Source organism: Plecotus auritus, assembly GCF_963455305.1.
Source record: "Plecotus auritus genome assembly, chromosome: 7".
Classification (NCBI taxonomy): domain Eukaryota; kingdom Metazoa; phylum Chordata; class Mammalia; order Chiroptera; family Vespertilionidae; genus Plecotus; species Plecotus auritus.
The window spans coordinates 48,423,768-48,450,114 of record NC_137774.1 but is presented as its reverse complement, the minus strand read 5'-3'; the positions used below and the strand labels follow the sequence as shown (position 1 = coordinate 48,450,114).

At 42.6% G+C, this 26,347-nt stretch overlaps 1 protein-coding gene across 1 annotated transcript in view; it reads right to left on the bottom strand.

Moving 5' to 3' along the window:
* DNAH9 (dynein axonemal heavy chain 9) overlaps positions 1–26,347 on the bottom strand; it is a 362,400-nt gene that overhangs the window by 258,398 nt on the left and 77,655 nt on the right. Inside the window, exons 18-22 of the mRNA XM_080680625.1 lie at positions 21,836–22,058; positions 21,047–21,213; positions 7,364–8,234; positions 4,298–4,428; positions 3,640–3,766 (exon numbers count right to left, since the gene is read on the bottom strand). Of these exons, the coding sequence (XP_080536751.1) occupies positions 3,640–3,766; positions 4,298–4,428; positions 7,364–8,234; positions 21,047–21,213; positions 21,836–22,058 (1,519 nt within the window). The remainder of the gene's footprint in view (positions 1–3,639; positions 3,767–4,297; positions 4,429–7,363; positions 8,235–21,046; positions 21,214–21,835; positions 22,059–26,347) is intronic.

Genomic DNA, 26,347 nt, shown 5'->3' with positions numbered 1-26,347 from the left:
AGGATGCGGAGAAAAAGGAACCCTCGTGCACTGCTGGTGGGAATGCAGACTGGTGCAGCCACTGTGGAGAACAGTATGGAGTTTCCTAAAAAACTAAAAATGTAGCTCCCATTTGACCCAGTGATCCCACTTCTAGGATTATATCCCAAGAAACTAGAAACACGAATCAGAAAGGATATATGCACCCCTATGTTCATAGCAGCACAATTCACCATAGCTAAGATTTGGAAACAGCCTAAATGCCCATCAGCAGATGAGTGGATTAGAAAACTATGGTACATCTACACAATGGAATACTACACTGCTATAAAAAAAGAAGGAATTCTTACCATTTGCAGCAGCATGGATGGACCTGGAGAACATTATGTTAAATGAAATAAGCCAGGCAATGAAAGAAAAATACCACATGATCTCACTCATTTATGAAAAATAATGAACATTATAACCTGATGAATAAAGAGATAGATACAGAGGCAGTAAAGCACCGAACAGACTGACAAATTACAGCGGGAAGGCTGGGGAGTGTTGGGGAGGGAGGGAAATAGATCAACCAAAGGACGTATATGCATGCATATAAGCACACCAATGGACACAAGACACTGGGGGCGGGGGTGGGATGAGGGCATGCGACAGTGGGTAGGGGAGGCTGGGGGAAGGTCAATGGGGAAAAAAAGGAGATATATGTACTAATATATGTAATATTTTAAGCAATAAAAAAATTTAAAAAAGAAAAAGAATAAATGACATTAAACAAACAACATAGGACCCATAGAAGTATCCTGCAACTTAAAAGGAGAAAATAGGACTCAAAATATAGAGTAAGGGCGTGTGGGCGTGTGTGTGTGTGTGTGTGTGTGTGTGTGTGTGTGTGTGTAGTTTAATGAAGGAAACAGAAGTCATTATGAAAAAGGTCATCTTGCATTGTTTTCAATTAAATGAAAGAAACATGAGCTCTATAAAATGAGGTGAAAGGTCAGATGAGATGCTAGAGGTAGAAAAATAAAGTAAGGAAACCAACAAATGACACAACACAGTTTGTAACAATGTTAGCAATATTAAAGCACTGACTAAGACAAGCAAATTAAACAGGGTGGGTAAACTTGAAAAATTACTGCAGAATGTCAAGGAAGAGGACTAAGATAAAAAAAATATGTATGAAAATATATAAACCTATGAAAATATGTATGAATATATGAAGGTAATGCATAGAGCACAGAGAAAACAGAATCTCAACTTACTGAAAGGAAAATTTTTAAGAGAATGAAAGCCTTGGTTTTCAGGTAGGAAAAAAAACCCCTCATTATGTGTTGAAAAAATAAAATAAAGCAAGTATTTAAACAGACACAAATTTTCTAAAATTAAAATGTAATTTAAATTTTTATCTCAGAGACCCAGATAGAAAGAAATCAGGCTACCTAGAAAGGTTAAGAAAATAGCAGGCAGGCAGGCTCAGATGACTTCCCTAAGCAGAAATAGCAGAGCTAAGCCTACAGGAATGTGAGGGAAATTTGCTGTGGCTCATGAATTCCAAACCCAATCACTGAATCACTCACATGTGAAAACTGAAGAGAGTCACAGACATAGAAGGAATTGGGAAGTACTCTACCATGCTTTATCTCTCAGGGTGGGAGGTGTGGGCCACCACTTAGAGATTTACTCAAACCATGGAGAAATAAATAAAAATAAAGAATCAAGAATGAGTGTATCATGTGCAGAGGTGTAAAAGGTCTGGCAACGATCTCTGACCTCCTCCTATACATAGAATTAATGAACATATAGTTACAAAACAGAATGTTAACGTGATAAATATTTCAGCTCCACGGTACCTGAGCTGCTTTGGAAATATCTTAATCTATAGGGATTAATCTCTCTTTAGCACTTTCTCCTTAACAAAAACATAATTTCACTAAGTTAGAAAGTTAGTGACAAGCAGGGAAAGCTTAGGCATGGGTGCCATATTTTAGCTGTTGGAAAAGCCGGTGGTGATGTGAAAAGATCCAGCTGCTATGAGGGAACATGTGGCAAATCTACCAAGATCACACACCATTTACCCTTTGACCCCTCAGCCTTATTTCTAGGAATTTACCTGGAAGGTAAACCTCCAAAATACAAGGCCCAAAGTTATTCAGTGCTGCATTATTTGTCATTGCAAAATATAATAAACAACTTAGGGCCAGACTACATTGTATTAGTCCATGGAGTATGATGCAGATGTGAAAAAAAAAAGCTTGTTATCTTTTGTGTAAGAAAGAAATGGGAAGAAGAAAATGTACATATACAAATATAAATGTCCACCTCTTATCTTTGCAAATATAGTCATGGGAAAGGCAAACCAACATTAATAGAATTGGCTGCCCAAAGAGGGAAGGAGGTGGTGATGCATGGAGGGAACAGGGGAACGAGTGACACCTCACATCGTTTTGCATAGTTGGACTTTTAGAATTCTACATATTCAAACAATCAAATAAACGAGGATGGAAAACCTTGAAACTGAAAGTAAAGAGAGCCCAGCTATACTTCGAATGAGTAACAAAATCACACTGAAGGAGAAAGAGAACTCATCCAAGTGACTTCTGAATAAAGTGACTGTGTCTCCTCAGTCTAAAGAAAAATAAGAGAACTAAAAACATCTCTTTGGGGAGGAGGGAGGAAAGCGCACAGAGCATGCAGTAGACAGTATCCCTCCCTCCCATCATTCACGGTGAGACTCAGACTCTGTCATAGATAGAAGTGGCCCTCAGCGTGTGGTCCCCAGACCAGCAGCATTACTTGGGAAATCTTGAGAATTGCAAATTCATACCTATTGAACCAGACCCTCTAGGACAGGCCTAGGAGTCTGTACTTTAACAAGCCTTCCAGGTGATTCTGAACCCACTCAAGTTTGAAAACCACTGACTATAGTGAATATCAACAATGCTTCAATTAGTTACTTTAATATTTAAAAGTCTTATAACACAGTAGGCTTCTTCTGTTTTACAAATGAGAAAAGTTTGTTTTAAAGAAGCAATATGCAGAAACTATATGGCTAATAAGGGGCCAGAACAGGTGGTGGGACCCAAAATTTGGGCTTCTCATATGCACTCTTTCCATTAAACCACCCAATGTCAAGTTAACACAGCTTCCATCTCATCTCCCCATGGAGAATTTTAGCTGCGGCTTTTAAAAATGTTTTTATTGATTTCAGAGAGAGGAAGGGAAAGGGAGGGAGGGAGGGAGAGAGAGAGAGAAACATCAATGATGAGAGAGAATCATCAACTGGCTGCCTCCAGCATGCCTCCTACCAGGGATCAAGCCCACAACCCAGGCATGTGCCCTGACCGGGAATTGAACCATGACCTCCTGGTTCATGGGTCTACACTCAACTACTGAGCCACACCTGCCAGGCTTAGCTATCACTTTTGACTGCTGTTGATTTGATCTCTCTCCAGAGGCATCATTTTGCCATCTTCAAAGCTTCTCCAACTCTACTGTAGGGAGAAAGAGCCATTGGTGAGTCGGAGGGCGTCCTGAGAAGCAGTGATGGTTGGGAATGAAGAAGCTCTGAAGTTAGGAAGGGAGGAGGCATATGGGGAACCCAAAACACCCCTGCTGGGACTCCTCAGTCCTTTTGGGGGTTCTACAAGCATTCTCTTGGCTTACCTGCTGCGGAGCTGTGCCGTTGGAAAGGATATCTAGCAGATCAGAAGAGGAGATAAAGTAAAACCTGGGGAAGGCCAGCCTTTTGGTGTCCAGGTACTCCGCCAGGGCCTTCTCACACAGGTACAACCTACGAGCACAAACACAGAACTTCCTAACTCAGTTTGCCTAGACCAGTGGTCGACAAACTCATTAGTCAACAGAGCCAAATAGCAACAGTACAACGATTGAAATTTCTTTTGAGAGCCAAAAACCGACTTCTGCGCATGGGCCACGAAGTTTCAATCGCACTGTATGTGTGCACCCGCGCGTGGTATTTTGTGGAAGAGCCACGCTCAAGGGGCCAAAGAGCCACATGTGGCTCGTGAGCCACAGTTTGCCGACCACTGGCCTAGACCCATAGGTCATAGGCATTGCCTCCACGCAGAAACATATAACACATAGAACACATGCGGAGATCAGCAGGGGCATTTGCCGACGCCGCACTGATACATTTCCATCAGGATAAACACCTCTCATTACACCCCGTATTACTCAAAGTGCAAGCAAACAAGGCACACACACAGACGCATGCTCGCTCCCTTGGGCGGTTAAATGAAGTGAGGACCTCAGGGACAGAGGCCTCCTCCGTCCTCACAAAGGGGCAGCAAGCAGCCCTCACCTGCTCTGAATGTCCTCCAGCCTTTCATAAAGACCTGGCTTGTTGGTGGCTTCCACTACATTTGGAGTTTTCTGAGCATCATAAGCTAGCTCTTTAAAATCAATGTCAATGCCCTCAAATCTTTCAGAATCCTGCAAATAAAAACATGGAGACAATTAACTCCCACTCCCCTCCTACTAAGAAGCCCCCTTACGTAGCGAGCCAGAACGAAAACCTGTTTCTAGGCTGTCCTAAGACTGAAAGAAGGAAATACCTTTAGCTTAAGACTGGAGCTCACAAACATTTTGGTCTTAATATTCCCTTACACTGTAAAACAATTGTTGGAGTAAAAAGAGTTGAACCTCTTTGTAAGTAGATAATTATATCTATCAATATATCCTCTACATTAGAAGCTATAAAAATTTCAAGTTGAAAAATTTTAAAAATATGTGTTAATTCATTTAAAAGCAACATTAATCTTATTAGTTAACATAATAACATGTATTTGTCTAAAATAATATTTTCCAGCCTAGCTGGTGTGGCCCAGTGGTTGAGCATCAACACATGAACCAAGAGGTCCCCAGTTCGATTCCCAGTCAGGGCACATGCCCAGGTTGTGGGCTCGATCCCCAGGGGTGGGGCATGCAGAAGGCAGCCAATCAATGTCTCTCTCTCATTGATGTTTCTATCTCTCTCTCCCTTCCTCTCTGAAATCAATAAAAACATATTAAAAAATAAAATAATATTATTTTCCAAACAAAATAACTCAGAGAAATAAGTAGCATTATTTTACTTCTTCAAATCTCTTTTGTGTCAGGATTAACTCAGAAGACGGCCAGATTCTCCCGTCTGCTTCTGCATTCGGTCTGTTGTGACAGCACACGTCACACAGCTCCTAGAAAGCTCCCCTGCCCGCTCATGGAGGAATGAGCATAAAAAAGGCCATAAATACACTTTAGCTTTTTATTAAGGTAGGTTTTACCTTGAGGATCTCCTGAAAAGGTCTCAGCAACCCCCCAGGGGCCACCAAACCACACTTTGAGAGCTGTTGGCATTAAACACATACTTCCTAAGTCAGGTAGACAGTGAACCCAATGGTTTTTTCCTGGGTCCATGCAGAAGTTTTGTACTATAACCAAGGTTAAGTTTGTCCTCAGAAAATGTCATGTCAAAGTTAATTAGATACCATTGTTTCACCCAAACACCCACACCCTCACAGGGTTGCTGAAATGACCGAGACAATAATATATGATGTGCAAAGCACTTTATCCCAATACCTGGCACCTGCTTCCAGCTGTGGTATTATTATTACACACAAACAATCATAATGGTGTGTACACTGTGTACTATTTTAATTAACGTCCTGCAGTAGGTATCACTATTAGTCCTAATTTGCATGTGAGGAAACCAGGGAAGAGAGAGGCTAAGGAACTTGCCCAAGGCACTGCAAGTGGGAGTGTGAGGACTCCAGCCCACCCTGGTGGCCTGTCTGCTCCAGACCTCTGCATCCACACCTCTCTCCTAAGAAGGTTTAACAACAAGAGGGCAGGGTTGAGTAAATCATGATTCTTCAATGAGATATTTTACTCCAATTAAAGATGACAAAATATCAAGGTTATAGACGTATTGGAAATATCCAGCATAAATGTTTGAATAAAAAGAGCTGGATAAAAAATATAGTTATGCCAAGAACAATTATGTAAAACTATGTACATACATGAACAGAAGTTGGGAAATATTCATAATTGAATGTAATTAGTTACTTACATTCAGAGTGTAAGATTATGACTGATTTTGTTGTTTTGAAATTGCCTCTGTTGTTGCATTGCTAATACAAAGAAAATGAATGTATATTTACATATTTTAACACCAATCTGTGTTGAGAAGTTAATGATGCTAATTCTTTATTATGTGTAATTGCAAGTTTTCGAATGCTCCCTATAAAGTCTACAGAAGTCTCCACCTGTGTTTTTACCTTCTAATGAGACCCGCTCCTCCTCAATCACGGGCATTGGAGGGAAAAAGTCTGGCTTGCTCAGTTTGGCTGAATTACAATGGCTCTAACAGAATTGTTGCTTTTCTGTTGCTTTTCATTCCAAATGTACAACCTTTAATCTTCATTATTACATTACACATGCTTTTGTGGGATGAGTTGGAAAAATATAATGTTTTAATGAAATGTGCTTTAACTTTCAAGCAAGACCTGAACAACGTGTTACATTTTGGAATCAAACTGATCTGTAAGCAAAGAACTTTCTGTGCTGAAGAGACAGAGAAAAAGGCCACAAAAAATAAAAAACGTTGTAAATGAATTAGAGTCCACTGAGAGGGGGCAAGATAATGGCATAATAATTAGGACAAAAGGCAATCAACCTCAGGGAAGGGAGAAATGAGAACACATATTTTAGAGAAATTCATCACTATTTAGCTGAAGACAGGTATTTAGCATCTGGCGCAGACCAGGGGTTTGCAGAATGGCTCACTGCTGAGAAGGAGCTGGAGTTTGCCAGCAAAGCAAGCTCCCTGCTAGTCTAGACCTGCATCGTAATGATCTGCGGAGCGACCCGTGAGCAGCTCATCCCTGACGGCAGTACTAATATTTTTTCCTCTTTCCTGTATTTACTTTTTAAAAACCAGGTTCTGCTCTCTTTCCTCACCCGTCTATGAACAAACTGATACCATGTGTTTCACCTCCTCCCTTTTTTTCTGCCTGACTTTTGGCAGCGTGTCAGGTCATGTTTGTTGGAGACAACTTTGAGTGAAACCATGGTGAGTGGCAGAGGAGGGAAGGTCTAGGGCAGTGGTTGGCAAACTCATTAGTCAACAGAGCCAAATATCAACAGTACCACGATAGAAATTTCTTTTGAGAGCCAAATTTTTTAAACTTAAACTTCTTCTAATGCCACTTCTTCAAAATAGACTCGCCCAGGCCGTGGTATTTTGTGGAAGAGCCACACTCAAGGGGCCAAAGAGCCGCATGTGGCTCGCGAGCCGCAGTTTGCCGACCACGGGTCTAGGGGATGCAGGGACTGGGCACTCTTCCCTTGGCTCAGGTAAGGAAACAAGCAGGATTCCCTGAGCAGGTACCTGGGGCAGCTGAGCCCGGATGTCTTCGGAGCCAATGAATATACTTTCCAGGTGGGACCATGTCCGCTGCACATCAAACCACGTAGAGATGACAGCATCTGCCGTGGACAGCTTCTTCTGCCAGCCCGACACTTCCTCCAGGAAAAAGGCGATGTACTTGGACATCATCAGGTTCTGAAGTTGGACTTGGTTATCCTCCAAAACCTCGATGAGGTCCTCATCTGAACGCAGCAGAGGGACGCTGGTCCGCAGGTGGGGCTCATACTGGAATTCCATGCCGGCCCATGTGGCCTGCAGCTCCTTTAAGGTCTTCTCCATACCAATCTCCTTCACAGCTCTGTCCACGATGCCCTGGACCTCATCCTCAAAGCGGTGCAACTGGAGCTGCAGCAGCTGTGCCAGGGTGGTGCCCTCGCCCATGGTGAAGCTCACGCCCGTGGCCTGCATCAGCTGCCTCCAGTGCCGCTCCCGGATGGCCGGGTTCTGCAGCTCAGCCACTGCCCTCAGGGAGGTCAGCGTGTTCAATACCATGCTTTCCAGGCCTGTGAATGCATCCCAGGTCCTGACCTCTTTGTCGAGGTTCCGCAGGTACCTGGCAAACCTTTTGCACTCCAAGTCCATAGCCTCCACGTTGATACTCTTCCATGGGGTGGCCTCCCAGGCATGGATGTTGGAGGTCACCATGCCAACGGTATCCCAGAGCTCCTTCAGCTGGCAGACCTCCCTCCGGCACTGCCTCAGCTGCTTGTAGTCAGGAACGTTGACTTCAAACAAGCTGGCAGAATTGGAAATGGAGGCCATGGCGGATTCCATCTGCTGGAGCTCCATGTGCCTGGCATCCAGGCTTTGATGAGGGTCGGTGCTATCAAACCTGCAAAACATAATGTGTTCACTTTCTAAGTGTGGCAGACAGGCTCCCATTTCCTAGAATCCCCAAACTGACACCAGCTTACATCTTTAAACGCTTCGGATTTTAGCAAAGAGCAGTGACTTCCACCAAAGCCTGGGAAGAAAAGACATTCAGGTAGGTTGGAATAGGCTAAGCATAACCAGTTGTGGGAAAGGCAATTCAAGAGGAATATCATGCATGGATCTTTTCTTCACATGGGAGAAGGTAAAAATACTTCTCTCATTCTCTGCTTTACCAATTTCCCCATCCAGGGGTAGAGGGGAACACTCCTTTGTCCAGCCCCTGTTAGCCTCCCCACTGTTGGCTTCCATACCACTTGACAAGAGCATTGTCTTGTACTGTAGGTGCTGTAAAGCCAGATTCCTTCTCGGAGCTACAAGCATAGGCAGTCCTTCAGTGACAGCGTTGGCACACAGAAGTCCAGCCGGACCCCACCTGGCATTGCCCCCTCTGGGGCAGTGGCTCTCAGTCTAGTAGGATTTTCAGAGTAGGTCTCCTGGAAACTTCAGATGATTTCCAGGCTCAGGCTGCTCCCCAGTCCAATTAAACCCGAATCTTTGGGTGTAGGACCCAGGGAAGGGTATTTTTCAAACTCCTCAGGTGGTTCCAATATGCCAAGTTGCTGTCATTGTCTGACGACCGGCCTCACTTTCAGGCAACAGCACCTCCGAGTTTGAGAACCACTTGAACTAAGGCCCATACAGTCACTGTGTGCCTCAAGTCCCTCTGCCAAGCTGTCCTTGATCTGCCCCATTCACCCTTCTCTGGCCTACTCCCTCTGCATCCAGGGGCAGCCTCTGGTTCAGAACTTAACTCCTGTAAGCAGATACTTAGCTCTACAGTTTCAGTTCACATTTCCTCATCCTCTTCTCTCCGATGCTTATGGCACACATCCACTGCTGCTGATCCTCACCAGTGTTAACCTATTTTTTGCTGCCCCGCCCCCCCTCCCCCAAGTATAGCACCTACCCCAGCATAGAACTTTCCATGCAAAGGAACCCACATGGGCAGATAACATTGCCTTAGTCAGGAGATCCCAGAACTTATGTGTTCAAGGAGCCTCTCATTTTTCTCCCCTAACCTCGCTTTAACCCTTTCTGACCTCAGGCTTCCTTGGTTATATGTGGCTGGAGGGCTAGACATTGGGGATACCATGAATTCAGGGTGAATACTATGTTCCACTACAATCAGAACAGGGCATTATCAGGTACATCATGAAGGTGAAGTTGAGAGGAAATGAGTGATTAGGATTGTGCATGTTAGTTGGTGGGGTATAGAGTAGAGGCAAAAAGGAAGATAATGACATATGAACTCTTTTTCTTGAACTGCCTCTTCTTCCAGATGTCCTTGGAAATATTTGACTGGAGAAGATGGAAAATAATCCTAATTAAAGCAATTTACCTGAACTGCTCACCACTTAAGCCTAATGATCATGGAACACAGTAACAGTTATGCATACCGTTAAATTAGTGTCAGGGGGACTTTGATGCTTCCTATCTTTGATTCTCACTTGTTCAAATATTTTGTGGCCCATGTGCTTTGATTGTGGATTTACATCTTACAAGAATGAGATTCAACATCATTGCACATCTTCACTATTCTTTGGCTCCCAAGTGTTTCAGAATGAAACACAAGGTTGGAGTCCCCAAAGTTTAGGGGCCCTATGTTTATGTAGGCAAGGAGCTCACTGCCATATAAGAGCAGTAGAAAAAGACTAGAAGAAAAGAAAGGTAAATCCTCATGGCATGTGGTCCAGCAGGAAAGATCCCCAGGCATAAATGCCCTTCTGCTTATTCTTCATTTGCAAAGACTAACTGTTGGAGAGTGTATGTTCTGCTTTTTATCTTAACTAGAATAGACCTAAAAAGTAAACTTAGCCTCCTGGTGTTAATACAAAATCTACCAGACAAAACTCCAAAAGCCCACATTTTGTTTAATTTATTAATGGACTATAATTCAGGAATAATTTATTAGTAAGATAAGAATGATTCAAGTGTTTGGGGGTATAGGCAGGAGATAATAAATGATCTTTCTAACCATTCTTTCTTCAGCACATATGAAATTCTTAATCAATATTGGTTCCTTAAATATTCATAAGAGGTAATAATTTGTCAAACCTATTCCAAACTTCATCAACCCTGTGGCATAATTTTTGTTTACAGCTTAAATTTGTGGACAATCATTTCCTGTAGATGACCACACATAAAAATCAATTTGGCCTAAGGAGTGAAAGGAACCTCTAGACATGAGGGCAGGTAATCCTCTTCCCATTTCAAAACTCTAGTGCAAGTTGTCAGGATACTCATAAACCTGATTAATGTGCCTAATAAACTTGAAGCAGTTCTACAAACCCTGAGGGAGCAATACAGTATAAGAACAAGAAAGTAATAGGAGGGAAAAGGGTGTAGTAAGTCTTTGAAATTAAAATAATAATGCAAAAGTATTTTAATCTGAAAGAGAAATGCCTAGAAAGTCTGGATGAATAAAACTATAATTAAGAGAAATGGAACTATAGTGCTCATGCATGTGATCTTAGAAAAGTGATTGATTCGGGTCTGACCTAGACATGAGCACAGGGAGAGAGGGAGTGGAATAAGCGGGAAGCTAGCAGTTGCTAAATGTTCATCTCAGTACCATACCTGCATATACAGTAAATGATGACCCACCTCAGCTTGATACTCCAGAGGTATCATAAAACTCCACATATCCGATCTGAATTTGTGATCTTTCAGTTCTTCTCATTTTGTGGCCCCCAGTCTCAGTAAGCAGTAAAACAATACCTTCCACTGACTTGTACAAAATGAAAGGTGGAGAATTATGCTAGGCTCTCCTCCCTATTTATCTCCCATACTCAGTCAATCCTGCTGATTCTCCCTCCATCATTCTCTCTCTAACCCACTCTTCCATGGAGCACCTGGCCTGTTTCACCCTAATCTGTTCTCAACAGCCATCAGAGCATAGTATTTAGACTCCTAAGTGGCTGATCATGGACAAAACCTGGGCACATGGACCTCTCCATTCTCATCTCCCACTTCCTGCGTTCCAGCCACATACACAGGCAGTTCTCCAGCTATTCCCTGCATCTTCACTCTTCTGTGCCTTTGTATATTCTGTTGCCTTTGCCCAGAATATCCTCCCTCCCTCCACCTCTTTTCTCTAAATGGCTAATTTTCATTTACCTATTGGCTCAAGCACTGTCTTCTATAGGAGGTGTGAAGTGCCTCCTCAGTGGGGGTTAAAGTTGGCACCTAATGAACATGTCAAATTACTCATTTTTGAAATTGTCCCTGAGGCTGTAAGTCTCAGAGGTCAGGGAATGTGTATTTTCTTAAAACCCCACCACTTACATCATGTTTTGCTAACTCTACTGTTAAGACCAGAACCTCTTCTGCTCTATGGAAGCCTGAATCATGTGAATGAGTCAGATTAACTGGAAGAACAGGATCAAGCTGAACTAATGACAGGTTTTAGGATTTCAATACGTCCCTGGGAGATTTAATGACTAATATAGCTCTTTTCTCCAGCTAACAAAGCGACAACAGACACTGTGCAAGCAAGACAGAGCCCTTCTTTCTTCGTGTCTGCTGCACTGGGCTATTTGGAAAGCCTTGCTTTCTCTGGTTATCATGCAGAGCAACACCCAGTGAGAGTGTCTCCAAGAATGCTCTCCCAGCTGTTCACAGAATCTGGTTGCCAGCCAGCGGAAAACACGAATGGCCTCCATTGAGCTGGAGCTCATAGGGATCAAATGCTTTGGCTTAGAAACCCCTGGGTTACTTGGTATTGATGTGGGTAAGAAGACTGTATGTCATGGCATCATTTCTTAAGATCAGAAAGACCTTGCTCAAGGTCAGGAAGACTAAAGAAGTGAATGCAGCTAGAAGCATGAATGAAGCATTCCTTTCACTCAAAGGGAAGAATTAGTCTCCAATTTTAAAATTTGTGGAAAGTTCCTGAATCTGAGTATGATGATTTAGCCAATTGCTGTGACGTGAGAGAGCTCAACTAAGAATATGCTGAGACAGCTTAGAGTTAAGCATTAAAGGAGGGAGTAAAACTTGACTTGGACATGAAGAACCTCAACCCCAGCAACCTGACTTCACCAGCACCTGTCAGACTGCAAACGCTTAATGAGACACTCACTTTCCTTTTTCTCCTCAAAGACAAGATCAGTGTGAGCTTAACCCTCAATCAACTCAGAAGGAGAAACTTGCATTCACAGAGGAATGAACCAGGGTCTGCATTTTAGAAATTTGTAAAGGACCTACAAGTGAAGGAGCCAGAATTATACTCATTTGCCACACACAGTACTTTAAACACACACATTCACAAACAACAAACTAAGAAACCAAACAAAACATGAGCTGAGCCCTAGCTGGTTTTTCTCAGTGGTTAGAGCGTTGGCCTGTGGACCAAAGAGTCCTGGATTCAATTCCGGTCAAGGCTCCTCCCTGGCCTGGACCCTGGTCAAAGGTGTGCAGAAGGCAACCAATCGATGTGTTTTTTGTTTTGTTTTTTCACATTGATGTTTCTCTCTGTCTTTCCCTCTCTCCTCACTCTCTCTGAAAATCAATGGGAAAATATCCTCGGGTGAGGATTAAAAAAGAAAAAAAAAAAAAAACACCATGAGCTGACACCCACTAAGATTCCCTTCAGCAATAAATCTACAATTCTGCTCTAGTCCTGACGGTTTTCTTGACAAGAAGAGAAATACATCAGAATTGCGGCAGCGTCTGGTTTTCCACACTGCTGTGAGCAGTTCTTTTCAAAGGATTCTTTTGCAAAGTTGCATCTGCATGTCAAATTAACAGATGTGAATTTGGAAAACCCAGCAAAGAGTCCTCAGAGGCAGCAGATACAAGTGCTAAGAAGGAGAAAACAATGCAGCTAGCAAATGAAGAAACAACACCAGCTGATCGACACGCACACTTGATGCAACAATGAAGGAGGGAGGGCCACCAGATTTCCAACAGACATGCAAAAGCACACAGGCAAACGAGGCGCTGTTTCCTCTCAAGCAGTCTCAGAAGTCTGTTTGGGAAGATAGTTCACCAAACATCTTTAGAATTTCTTTCTTGAGATTTTCTTAAGAGTCAGCTGATGCAAAAAAAAAAAAAAAATTGTGTCATTCTTTTTAAGGCTGCGGCAGTCAGTGTGACTGCTGCTAACATGAAGCAGGAGGACCCAGCGTGGTAACCAGTTTCCCCATCAGCTCTGGCTCTGCACTATCAGTGTTGGATTTCAAAGCTTCTACCATATGCCAAAGGAGAGTCAACACAACGTGCCTCAGACCGAAAAGTCCTGGAAGGAGCGCCACTAATGTTTTGAGCAATAGATGCTTCTTTGGAACAAGGGCCTAGCTCCTAAGGCAATCACTCTCAAGGACACGCACGTGTTTGGGGCCATGTGCCCGGGCATGACTGCTTAAAGAGAAACCAGATATTTCCCTAGGGCAGCAGTCACAAACTTGGCTGCACATTATAATCACTTGCGGGGGCTTCACAAAATACTGATGGTCCATAGGAAGGCTGGACATTGGGAGTTCTAATGCCCCCAGGTGACTCTGATGGTCAGCTCACACACTGCTTCAGAGACCAGGTTGTATATTTCACGCGTGTCCTTCCCTGCTTCCTAACATACTCATCCTGTACTCTGTAGTCAAAGTATAATGTTGGGGAGGCAGTAGCTGCTTAATAAATGTTTGATGAATAAATAATAGGATTATGTAGGTCCTCACTCCGTGCCAGGTTGGATGATCCATGATCCAGTTGGCCTGAGAGAGAGGGGCTTCCCTGGATGTGTGACCTTCAGGGTTAAACCAGAAGAATCCCAGGAAAACCAGGATTTCCCGTCACCCTGGTGACAGGCTCTGAGCAAAGATCATTCCTTTAATCCCATCAACAACGTTCTGAGGTGAATGTTATTCTTAACCCCATTTAACAGATGAGGAAACAGAAGCAGAGAGATGTTGAGTAGCTCCCTGACATAAACAGTAAGTTGTTGACGTGATATTAGACATCTAACTGAGCAGCCTGAACCCAAAGTTCATGTACATAATCACTGTGCTAAATGTCCTTCCAATAAAGTTGTGGGTGTTTTGTTTGGTTTGCTATGTTAACCTGTGTCTCTCAGCATTGTATTTCTGTGGGTAGGTAACCCTTAAAAATGAAAATGTTCTTTCCTCCTTATGTAGGGCATTTTCAGTTTGGCAACTTCCAAGCTTGTCCCTCCCAAACTAGAGGGAGAGCCAGAAAGCAGTTCAGCGGGACAGGAAGAAACCCTGGAGCTGAAGTGAGGGGACAGTGCCCACTTCACAAGCAACACAGGACAATTCAGAACCACAGACACAGGACCATAAGAACCAGCAGGCACAGGACCATAAGTACCAGCAGACACAGGACCATAAGTACCAGCAGACAAAGGACCATAAGTACCAGCAGAAACAGAACTTTCCAAACCAGCAGACACAGGACCGTAAGAACCAGCAGGCACAGGACAATCAAGAACCACAGACACAGGACCATAAGTACCAGCAGACACAGGACCATAAGAACCAGCAGACACAAGACAATAAGAACCAGCAGGCAGGGGACCATCCAGAACCACAGACACAGGACCATAAGTACCAGCAGGCACAGGACCATAAGAACCAGCAGGCACAGGACCATATGAACCAGCAGGCAGGGGACCATCCAGAACCACAGACACAGGACCATAAGTACCAGCAGGCAGTGGACCATAAGTACCAGCAGGCACAGGACCATAAGAACCAGCAGGAAAGGACCATAAGAACCAGCAGGCACAGGACCATCCAGAACCACAGGCACAGGACAATCCAGAACCACAGACACATGTCCATAAGAACCAGCAGGCACAGGACCATCCAGAACCACAGGCACAGGACCAAGAACCAGCAGACAAAGGACCATAAGAACCAGCAGACACAGGACCATAAGAACCGCAGACACAGGACCATAAGAACCAGCAGGCACAGGACCATAAGAACCAGCAGGCACAGGACCATAAGAACCAGCAGGCAGGGGACCATCCAGAACCACAGACACAGGACCATAAGAACCTGCAGACATGGGACCATAAGAACCAGCAGGCACAGGACCATAAGTACCAGCAGACACAGGACCATAAGAACCTGCAGACACAGGACCATAAGTACCAGCAGACACAGGACCATAAGAACCTGCAGACATGGGACCATAAGAACCAGCAGGCACAGGACCATAAGAACCAGCAGACACAGGACCATAAGAACCAGCAGGCACAGGACCATAAGAACCAGCAGACACAGGACCATAAGAACCAGCAGGCACAGGACCATAAGAACCAGCAGACACAGGACATTAAGAATCAGCAGGCACAGGACCTTCCAGAACCAGCAGACACAGGACAATCCAGGACCAGCAGACACAGGACCATAAGTACCAGCAGACACAGGACCTTCCAGAACCAGCTGACACAGGACCATAAGAACCTGCAGACATGGGACCATAAGAACCAGCAGACACAGGACCATAAGAACCTGCAGACATGGGACCATAAGAACCAGCAGACACAGGACCATAAGTACCAGCAGACACAGGACCATAAGAACCTGCAGACACAGGACCATAAGTACCAGCAGACACAGGACCATAAGAACCTGCAGACATGGGACCATAAGAACCAGCAGACACAGGACCATAAGTACCAGCAGACACAGGATCATAAGAACCTTCAGACATGGGACCATAAGAACCAGCAGACACAGGACCATAAGTACCAGCAGACACAGGATCATAAGAACCTTCAGACATGGGTCCATACGAACCAGCAGACACAGGACCATCCAGAACCAGCAGACACTGGAACCTCCAGTACCAGCAGACACAGGGCTGTCTAGATCAGCGTGTTCTCCTGGTTAGAGCCCCAGGTGCTGACAGTGGACAAGACAGAGCCCAGATGGACATCTTCACCATGGGAAGATGTGTGAGTGTGTGTGTGTGTGTGTGTGTGTGTGTGTGTGTGTGTGTGTGTGTGTGTGTGGACTGCCCATCTTACAGTTGTTTTATTTATGTAAAGAGCCCTAATCACAAGTAGGGGGTGTCTGAGCATTACTAAGTAGAGAATGCACACCCGAAGTAAATGTTTTATCTCAAATCCTTCCTCCAAAATGCCTTCCAAAATTATTTTAAATTCTATCAGCCTTCTTTTTAAAACCAAAAGGAGTCTGTGAGAACTTAGAATACTAACAGTTTAGTAAAAACCTAGAAATTTTAGTTCCAACCACTATGAGAAATGATATAGAGTTTCTTTCAAAAATTAAAAATAGATCTACCATACAATCCAGCAATTCCACTTCTGAGTATATAACCAAAGGAAATGAAAACCGGATTTCAACGAGATATCATCACTCCCATGTTTATTGCAGCATTATCACAATAGCCAAGATAAGGGAACAGCTGAATGCCCATCAATGGAGGCATGGATAAAAAGATGTGAAGCATATACATAATAGAATATTACTCAGCAACGAGAAAGAGGGATATCTCCCATCTGCAACAACCCGATGGACCTTTAGCACATAGTACTGAGCTAAGTGATAGAAAGACAAGTATTGTATGAGAATAAAATGGTGGTTACCAGGTGATGCAAGTGCCAATAAGAGTACATTTAAGGCTACAAACTTGTAACAAGTAGTCAATAAGCCATAGAAACAAATGCATAATATAATAAATCTATATATATAAAAACCTAAGTGACCGGATGACTGGACAACTGAACGATTAGTTGACCGGTCGCTATGATGTGCACTGACCACCAGGGGGCAGATGTTCAATGGAGGAGCTGCCCCCTGGTGGTCAGTGTGCTCCCACAGAGGAAGCGCTGCTCAGCTGACTGACGGACGTCCGATGCAGGGCTCATGGCTGGCGAGTGCTGCTGTGGCAGTGTGAGCTCTCCCAATTGGGACTGACTGGGCATGAGCCCACGGCAGGTGCAGTGGGGCCGGGATGAGTGTGAGTGGCAGACAGGAGCAACAGGTGGTGTTGGACTGCTGGTTTCAGCTGGATCCCCACAGGTCATGCCGGGCCTCTAGTATCTATCTACTAGTATAATAATAAAAGTGTAATATGCAAATTGACTGAATGGCCAAACAGCGGAACAACTGTCCAGACGTCTTTCTGGACGTCTTTCTGATGACCTTCCAGACAAAGCCGGGACTGCACCACAGCTGAGGTAGCCGGGGCTGCAAAGGCCTACTCTTGCATGCATTTCATGCATAGGGCCTCTAGTATAGTAGTGTATATATAAGCTTAAGCAACCAAATGACTGGAACAACTGTAACGACCAGATGCTATGATGCGCACTGACCACCAGGGGGCAGATGCTCAACACAGGAGCTACTCCCTGGAGGTCAGTGCATTCCCACAGGGGGAGCGCCACTCAGCTAAGACCTGTCCCAGTGACCCACCAGCCCGGTGGCAGCCACTCCCTCCCTCAGTATTCCTACAGGTCCAATCTCCAGAGAATGAGCCAGGCATGGGCGGACCAGTGCCACCAGCATGATCCCAACAGCGCTGCCAGCCTCCTGGAAGTTGGCCTCTGGCACCACAGCTGCTTCTCCTCCCTAGATGCTCCTCAAGTTAGAAACAATATAAAAGCAGCCGCCAGGTACTCCCGACAACCAGTGCGAAAGTCAGTGGGATGGATCCAGATCTCAGGCCAGCAAGGGCGTCCCACCGCCTGCCAGAAGGGCCAATCATGTCCCACCCCCTAACCCCCTTTGGGACCCTACCCGTGCACAAATTCATGCACCAGGCCTCCAGTAGACAATAATATTGCATGATAATTATGCAGTGTGATAAACATTGCTAAATGGGCAATCATATCACAATATGTAAATGTATCAAAGTAACACACTGTACTTGTAAACTTACTGAATGTTACATGTCAGATTTATGTTTTAAAAAAACCTGTAGTAATCCAGCACTACATCAGAAAGATCATACACCACGACCAAGTAGGATTTATCCCAGGAATGGAAGGATGGTACAATATCCACAAATCAATAAACGTGATACATCACATAAACAAACTGAGAGATAAAAATCACATAGTCATATCAATTGATGCAGAAAAAGCATTTGAAAAAATCCAACACCCTTTCTTGATAAAAACTCTCAACAAGGTGGGAATAGAAGGATCATACCTCAACATAATAAAAGCTATATATGATAAACCCACAGCTAACATCATACTCAATGGGCAAAAACTAAAACCATTTCCCCTAAGAACAGGAACAAGACAGGGATGCCCACTCTCACCACTCCTGTTTGACATAGTACTGGAAGTATTAGCCATTGCAATTAGACAAGAAGAAGAAATAAAAGGCATCCAAATTGGAAAAGAAGAAGTAAAGCTGTCCTTATTTGCAGATGACATGATATTGTACATAAAAAACCCGAAAGACTCCGTCAAAAAACTAATAGACTTAATAAATGAATTCGGCAATGTAGCAGGATACAAAATTACTGCCAAGAAATCTATGGCATTTCTGTATACCAATAGTGAACTTACAGAAAGAGAGACTAAAAAAGCAATCCCATTTACCATTGCACCAAAAAAAATTAAGATACCTAGGAATAAACTCAACTAAAGAGGTAAAAGACCTATACGCGGAAAACTACACGACACTGAAAAAAGAGATAGAGGAAGACATAAACAGATGGAATAACATACCATGTTCATAGATTGGGAGAATCAACATCATTAAAATGTCTATACTACCCAAAACAATCTATAAATTCAATGCACTCCTCATTAAAATACCAATGGCATATTTCACAGACCTAGAAAGAACTCTCCAAAAATTCATCTGGAATAAAAAAAGACCCCGAATAGCCACAGCAATCCTGAGAAAGAAGAACAAAGTAGGTGGGATCTCAATACCAGATTTCAAGCTGTATTATAAAGCCACTGTTCTCAAAACTGCCTGGTAATGGCACAAGGACAGACATATAGATCAATGGAACAGAATAGAGAACCCAGAAATCGACCCAAATCATTATGCTCAATTAATATTTGACAAAGGAGGCATGAACATACAATGGAGTCAAGACAGTCTCTACAATAAATGGTGTTGGGAAAATTAGACAGATATATGCAAAAAAATGAAACTAGACCACCAACTTACACCATACACAAAAATTAACTAAAAATGAATCAAGGACTTAAACATACGACGAGAAACCATAAAAATACTAGAGGAATCCACAGCCAGAAAAATATATGACATATGCCGAAGCAATTTCTTCACTGATACTGCTCCTAGGGCAATAGAAACTAAAGAGAAAATAAACAAATGGGACTACATCAAAATAAAAAGCTTTTGCACAGCGAAGGAGACCATCAATAAAACAATAAGAAAGCCCACTGCATGGGAGAACATATTTGCCAATGATATCAACGATAAGGGTTTAATCTCCAACATTTACAGGGAACTCATGCAGCTTAACAAAAAGAAGATAAACCACCCAATCAAAAAATGGGCAACGGACCTAAATAGAATCTTTTCAAAAGAAGACAGAAGGAAGGCCAAGAGACATATGAAAACATGCTCAAAGTCACTAATCATCCGAGAGATGCAAATCTAAACAACAATTTGGTACCATCTCACACCTGTCAGAATGGCTATTATCAACAAATCAACAAATGACAAGTATTGGAGAGGATGCGGAGAAAAAGGACCCCTCGTGCACTGCTGGTGGGAATGCAAACTGGTGCAGCCACTGTGGAGAGCAGTATGGAGTTTCCTCAAAAAACTAAAAATGGAACTCCCATTTGACCCAGTGATCCCACTTCTAGGAATATATCCCAAGAAATTAGAAACACCAATCAGAAAGGATATATGCACCCCTATGTTCATAGCAGCACAATTCACCATAGCTAAGATTTGGAAACAGCCTAAGTGCCCATCAGCAGATGAGTGGATTAGAAAACTGTGGTACATCTATACAATGGAATACTACGCTGCGGTAAAAAAGAAGGAGTTCTTACCATTTGCAACAACATGGATGGAGATGGAGAGCATTATGCTAAGTGAAATAAGCCAGGCAGAGAAAGATAAATATCACATGATCTCACTCATTTGTGGAATATAATTATGAACAACATAAACTGATGAACAAAAATAGATCCAGAGACAGAGAAACATCAATCAGAATGTCAAACCTCAGGGAAGGTAGGGGAGGGTGGGGTTAAGGGGTAGAGATCAACCAAAGGACTTATATGCATGCATGTAATCCTAATCAATGGACACAGACAACAGGGGGGGTGGGGGCATGAATGGGAGGTGGGAGGGTAATGGGGGAATAAGGACACATATGTAATACCTTAATCAATAAAGAAACTTAAAAAATTAAAAAAAAGAAAGGTAACAATTCCTGATCTTTACTTGTGGTAAATAAATAATAAAAAACATAAAGCACAAACAATAAAAAATAAAAAAACCTGTAGTAATTTTACCACATTAAATCCCTTTATAGACCTGGAAGAACAGAAGGTTCTAGCCTTTTTTTTTCAACAGCCCTTGGCCATCGCACTCAGGCCATGATAGGACTGTCCACATCAGCACTATGTTCTACAGACCTCAATGGGAGGGAAGACCGGTGACTAGTGTCCCTGTCCTGAGAACAGGCAAACCCAATGCAGAGATCCTCAGGGACTCCAAGATTGCCGTATAAAGGAACAGAGGTAGCGGCGGCAACCTGGGGCCATACCTGAAGGGTGCCTCTCTGTGGAATCGCTCCCAGAACTGCTGCTGCTCAGCCTCGAAGGTGGTGCACCTCTGCCGGAGAAGGGCCACCTCGCTGGCCTGCAGGGGGGCCACGTGCTGCCGCACAGTGACGGCCAACTTTTTTATGTTGTTCCATTTCTCAGGCAGCTCCTGCAAAGGAGACGTCAGTGTGCTCAGACCCACCTGGGGCTCCCCTCCCCACAGTCCCAAAGTGGAGCAGTACCCAGTGTCCTCATCTCTGCTGCAGTGCCAGTACCACTGGACTGTTCTTAACCCCCCTGCCTTGACTTGTCTCCTGGGTTGCCTGCTCTTCTGACTATCACCTACTTCCCACTCAATACCGTTCTTCTTGTTCTTCTTGACCTAACCTCTAACCTGGTAATCCGTGCCCTTTTCTCTACTCTCAGGAGTGCTGGGTTATTTTCTATGTCTCCGTTTCTACTTACAACATCTTAACGTTTCTTAGACCTACTTTTTTTTTTTCACTGAATCAAAAAGTGGGCTCATCCCTACTTCTGGTAAAAACAACAACCCAAAACAGTTACCTACATCAATTCTCCCACACAACTCCAGCATCACATGGTTTCATATTTATTGAGCTTCAAGTATGTGCTAGACATTACACATACATGACACATAGAGTCCAAAACATGGACCTTGGGTTGTCAGCAAGCCCTGGTTTTCATTTCCTTAAACCCACCTCACCCCACTATGAAATCTTGAAACTTACCCTCTATTTCTGTTATTAAGAAAACATAAACTTAGCACTGACCTCTAGCTGCTTAAACACTGTTTCCGGCAACTCTTGTTCATAGGTCTTCAGCAATTCAATGGTTTGCTTTAAGGGCTCAAACATCTCGTCAGTGCTGCTCTGCCGTTCTTTAAGAGCCATAAGATGTCCCATAATCTCGACCAGTCCATTGGAATCTCCTTTTTCGACTTTCTTGAGCAAGCTGCCCTCACTATTTTTTATAAACACATCAAGGTCTGCCAAACTAAGCAAAACAGATAAACATCAGGAGCCATTTTCCTTCCACTCCTCAAAAGGAAGTTTTATGTATTTCCCCAACAATAATAGTTTTTTATTGAAAGCTTGCATGTGCCCAGCACTGGGCACTGTCTATATCGTGATGGTAACAGTCAGCCCTATTCAGAAGTGTCAGTCATGAGAGATGAGGCTGAGACCTCTTTTCTGGAGGAGACTCAGGTGACACATTAGTGGGACAACTGATGAAATATAAACAGTTGCCAAGTCTACATCAACATTAACTTCCTGCTTTGGATAATTGTACTATGATTATAGAGCTGTTATCATTTGGGAAAGCTGAGTGAAAGTAAAAGAGAACTCAGTGTTATTTTTGCAACACTTTTGGAAGTCTGAAATTATTTCAAAGTGAAAAGTTTAAGATTTGAAAATAAAAAATACTGTGGCCTTTAAAATTATACACATTTGTATTTGATTCTGACACGAGATGGCTAAATCATTTAGCATCTCTGAATTTCAGTTTCCCCATCTATAAGATTGGAAAGATCATTTCTGTCTCACTGGATATTATGAGAATTAAATGAAATTTATTCTTTAATTCAAAGTTATTTATTTATTGAGCATATATTATGAGCATGCTTCTAGGTTCTGAGGATAGAATGATAAATAAAATAGATAAAGGCTCTGCCCTTACAAATCTTACATTCTAGTGGGGAATGTAAAGAGGAAACAATAAATTGTATAGTTTCACATGATGAGTGCTATGAGATAGAAACTCAGAATAGGACCATTTTCCATGGAGCAGTCAGTGAAGGCTTCCTTCCTAAGGGGATATGTAAGTGAAAATGTAAATGATGTGCAGGAGAGAGCCACAGAAGAAAGTGGGAGAAGAGCTTTGCAGATAGAGGGAGCAGCAGGAGTGACGGCATGAGAACTTTGAGTAGGAGAAGGACATGCCTTGGTTTATGTTTTCTAAAGGATCTGTAGCTGGAGGGGAGCAGGTTTTATTGGAGGTGGTAGTAATGATGATAGTGATAGTGGCACTGGTGATGCGGATAGAAGAACAGAGGGCATTTTTAGGGACTATAGTCTGTGTCCAGGTGACAGGAGATGTTGACTTTGACTTGCATGGTGGACATCAGGAGTGGTCAGAGTCAAGATAATTTTGCATGTAGAACCAACAGGACCCACTGAAGGACTGGAGGAAAGGTTCGAGGGAGGGAATGAGAAAAATCAGTAATGACTCTGGCAATGGGGTAATAAATTATGCCATTTAAAAATATAGGAAAGAATTGTGGAAGACTAGATTTTTTGGAGGGAGAGGAATACGTTTTAAACATGTTTGGTTTGAGATGACAGTTGAATGTAATCCTAGAGTTCCTGAGAGGTAGGGCTGAAAATATAAATTTGGCAGTGACCACCACACAGTTGCATTAACATGTTGGGTTAGAGATCATATAGCATAGAATGCAGATAGAGAAGGAAGTTCAGGATTGAGGTTCAGGAATTTGAATACTTTTAGGTCTAGAAGAGGAGATGAGCTCAGCCGTGGAGACCAAGAAAGCAAAGATTTTAGAAGGAAAACAAAAAGAAGGTATCTTGAAAGCCAGAGAAAGAACCTGTTTGGGAAAGAGGGAGTGATCGGTTATGCCGAGTCCTCCTGAGCAGAATAAGTAAGATGATGATGGGTCATTACCACAGGACTCGGCCAGGTGAAAGTCATCAGTGATCTTGACAAGAGTGGTTTCAGTGGAGAGGCCTAGTAAAGAGGCCTGACTGCAGAGTAAGTTGAGAATTGTCAGCTTCTGTTTCAAGCTGTCTGGTATACACCATAAGATGGATAACCCTTCTGCTAAAACAATTAAAATGCTTAAGCAAATATTTCAAAATCATTTTAAAATGCATCACTAAGGTGGCATGAAATTAAGGAATCTCCAGAGGCTGAAAATGTAGTGAAAGCAAGAACTAAGCAAGATTCAAAGCTGGATTTCATGTGATCATTGCCATGGAACCCTGGAAATCTTGAAATAGTTTGATTGCTTTGTGGTATGTGAGGAACAGGTGATTAAGCCTCAGACCCACACAAGGTGAAGGGGCTAATAGGAAGCTGCATATGAAATTGCAAAACAATAAGGTGAACAAGAAATAAACATGCTGCACAAAAGGGGACAGTATGGAAACTTGCCTGCCGTAATCTGGGCACTTGCTGGACCCCTGGGAAAGTTAAAGTACAAGTGGTCTGGGGTTGGAAGAGTCCCTTGATGACTAGCAGAAATAAATATAAATCCTTTCTGGGGGAATGAAAGTAGAATTCAATCTTCAAAAGAGTTCCACAGATAATATTCCAAGGGACATTTTTACAATCAAAAGTCACAAAATATACAAGGAAGGAATTCACCATGAGTAGGAGGCAGCAGAAACACATATTAGAATTCAAATGCACAATATAAAATAACAATAATTAATATATTTAAAGGAAAAAAAAAAGAACTCTTGCTCAAGCATCTTGCTTTATCATTCCTGACCCACATAGCAGGCGAAAGTGCTTTCCCTGCAGTTTCTCGGACATCAATTCAGGACTGACTAAGACAAAGGAATTCATCCTTTTAGACACAATATATCAGCTTAGACAGAAATGGTTTCTTTAGGAATCACCCTCCACAAACCTAGATAAGCTTTTCCAGTCTCAGTAGTCAGAGCCCCTGCCCTAACCCAGCTCTAAGTTCAAATATAAATTCAACATTGTCTCAAAGTCAGGTTTGACGGCAATTTGAGAGGTTCTTCAAATATGCCCAGAACCTTTCTATTGAACAATATATTCTAGAAATGAAAAAATTAATTTAAATGAATAACATAAAAATGATGGCCTGTGGTGGCATTACTTTATGAAGAGAAGCATAGGAAAAGATCTGCATATGTGTTTTAGCAAAGGAAAAATTATTGTACTGTGCTATGATAATGGACAAGTCCAGGGTAAAGAAGATAACAATTTTCTGTAGGCCTTTATGTGAACTTTATCTATGGCAAGAAGAAACAAATCATTTTTAAGTTGATGAATCAAAATTTGTCTTTAACATATCCTCTAATAAATGTATTATAAAACTTAAAAAATTGATAAATAAAAGTGAAGCCTTAAAATTTGAGCAAAGAACAAGAGCGTATAAATATGAGCAAGCAAAATTATAAAATAGCCAAATAGAAGACCAAAAAATGGAGAGTATAATTAACATTTAAAGCTTATTGAGTGAGTTAAACAGAAGAGTTAGACAAAGCTGAAAGAGTTAACTGCTCTATTATAAAAATGGAGGAGTTATCCAAACTGCAATGCAGTAAGTCAAATAATGGAAAAGTATGGAAATTGTTAAAAGACACAGAAGGCAGTGAAAAAAATCTCATATAAGTATAATAAGAGCTCCAGAATACATAGATAATGGGCAAGAAGCAATCTTTGAGGAAATCCTGGCTGAGAATATTTTTGAATTGTTGAAAGACACCAAATGTAAAGCCCAACGAATTCCAGGTAGAATCAATATAAAGAAACCCTCACATAGGCACTGCAATACGAAACTGCAGGACAGGAAAGGGACAAAAGAAATCTTAAAATTAGCTTCAGAGCAAAGACAGATTTCTACATAGAAGGAAAAAAAAAGACACCAAAAATAAATAAATAAATAAATAAATAAATAAATAAATAAATAAATAAATAAATATCATTAGGTGATGGCTCACTACTCAATAGCAAAATGGAAGGCAGGACACAGTGCAATTATATTTTCAATAGACTCACAATAAATGCCTGTTAGCCTAGAATTTTTCTTCTACAAAACCATATTTTTTCAAGAAATTGGGCAAAATATATACATTCTCAGACAAAGAAAGAATGAGAGGCACCCAGATATATGAACCTGCTGCACTGACCTGGCGCCCTGGATGGCTGGCTCCACCACCTTGATGTGGCGCACCTGGTCCTGCCACTGTGACCTGATGCCCCTGGACAACCAGACCCTCCACTTTGTGCCTGGCCCCATAGTTGTGACCTGACAGCCCTGGACACATAGACCTGCCACCGAGACCCAGTGCACCTGACATGGTGCCCTGGAAGACCAGACCCACTAAAATGAGGAGACAAAGAAACAATCCCCAAATGAAAGAAAAGGAGGAATTGGCACAAAAGGAAATAATGAAATGGAGGCAAGTAATTTATTGGATATAGAGTTCAAAGTAATAGTTATAAGGATGCTCAAACAACTCAGTGAGAACTACAAGCAACTTAATGAGAACTATGAGGAACTTAGTGAG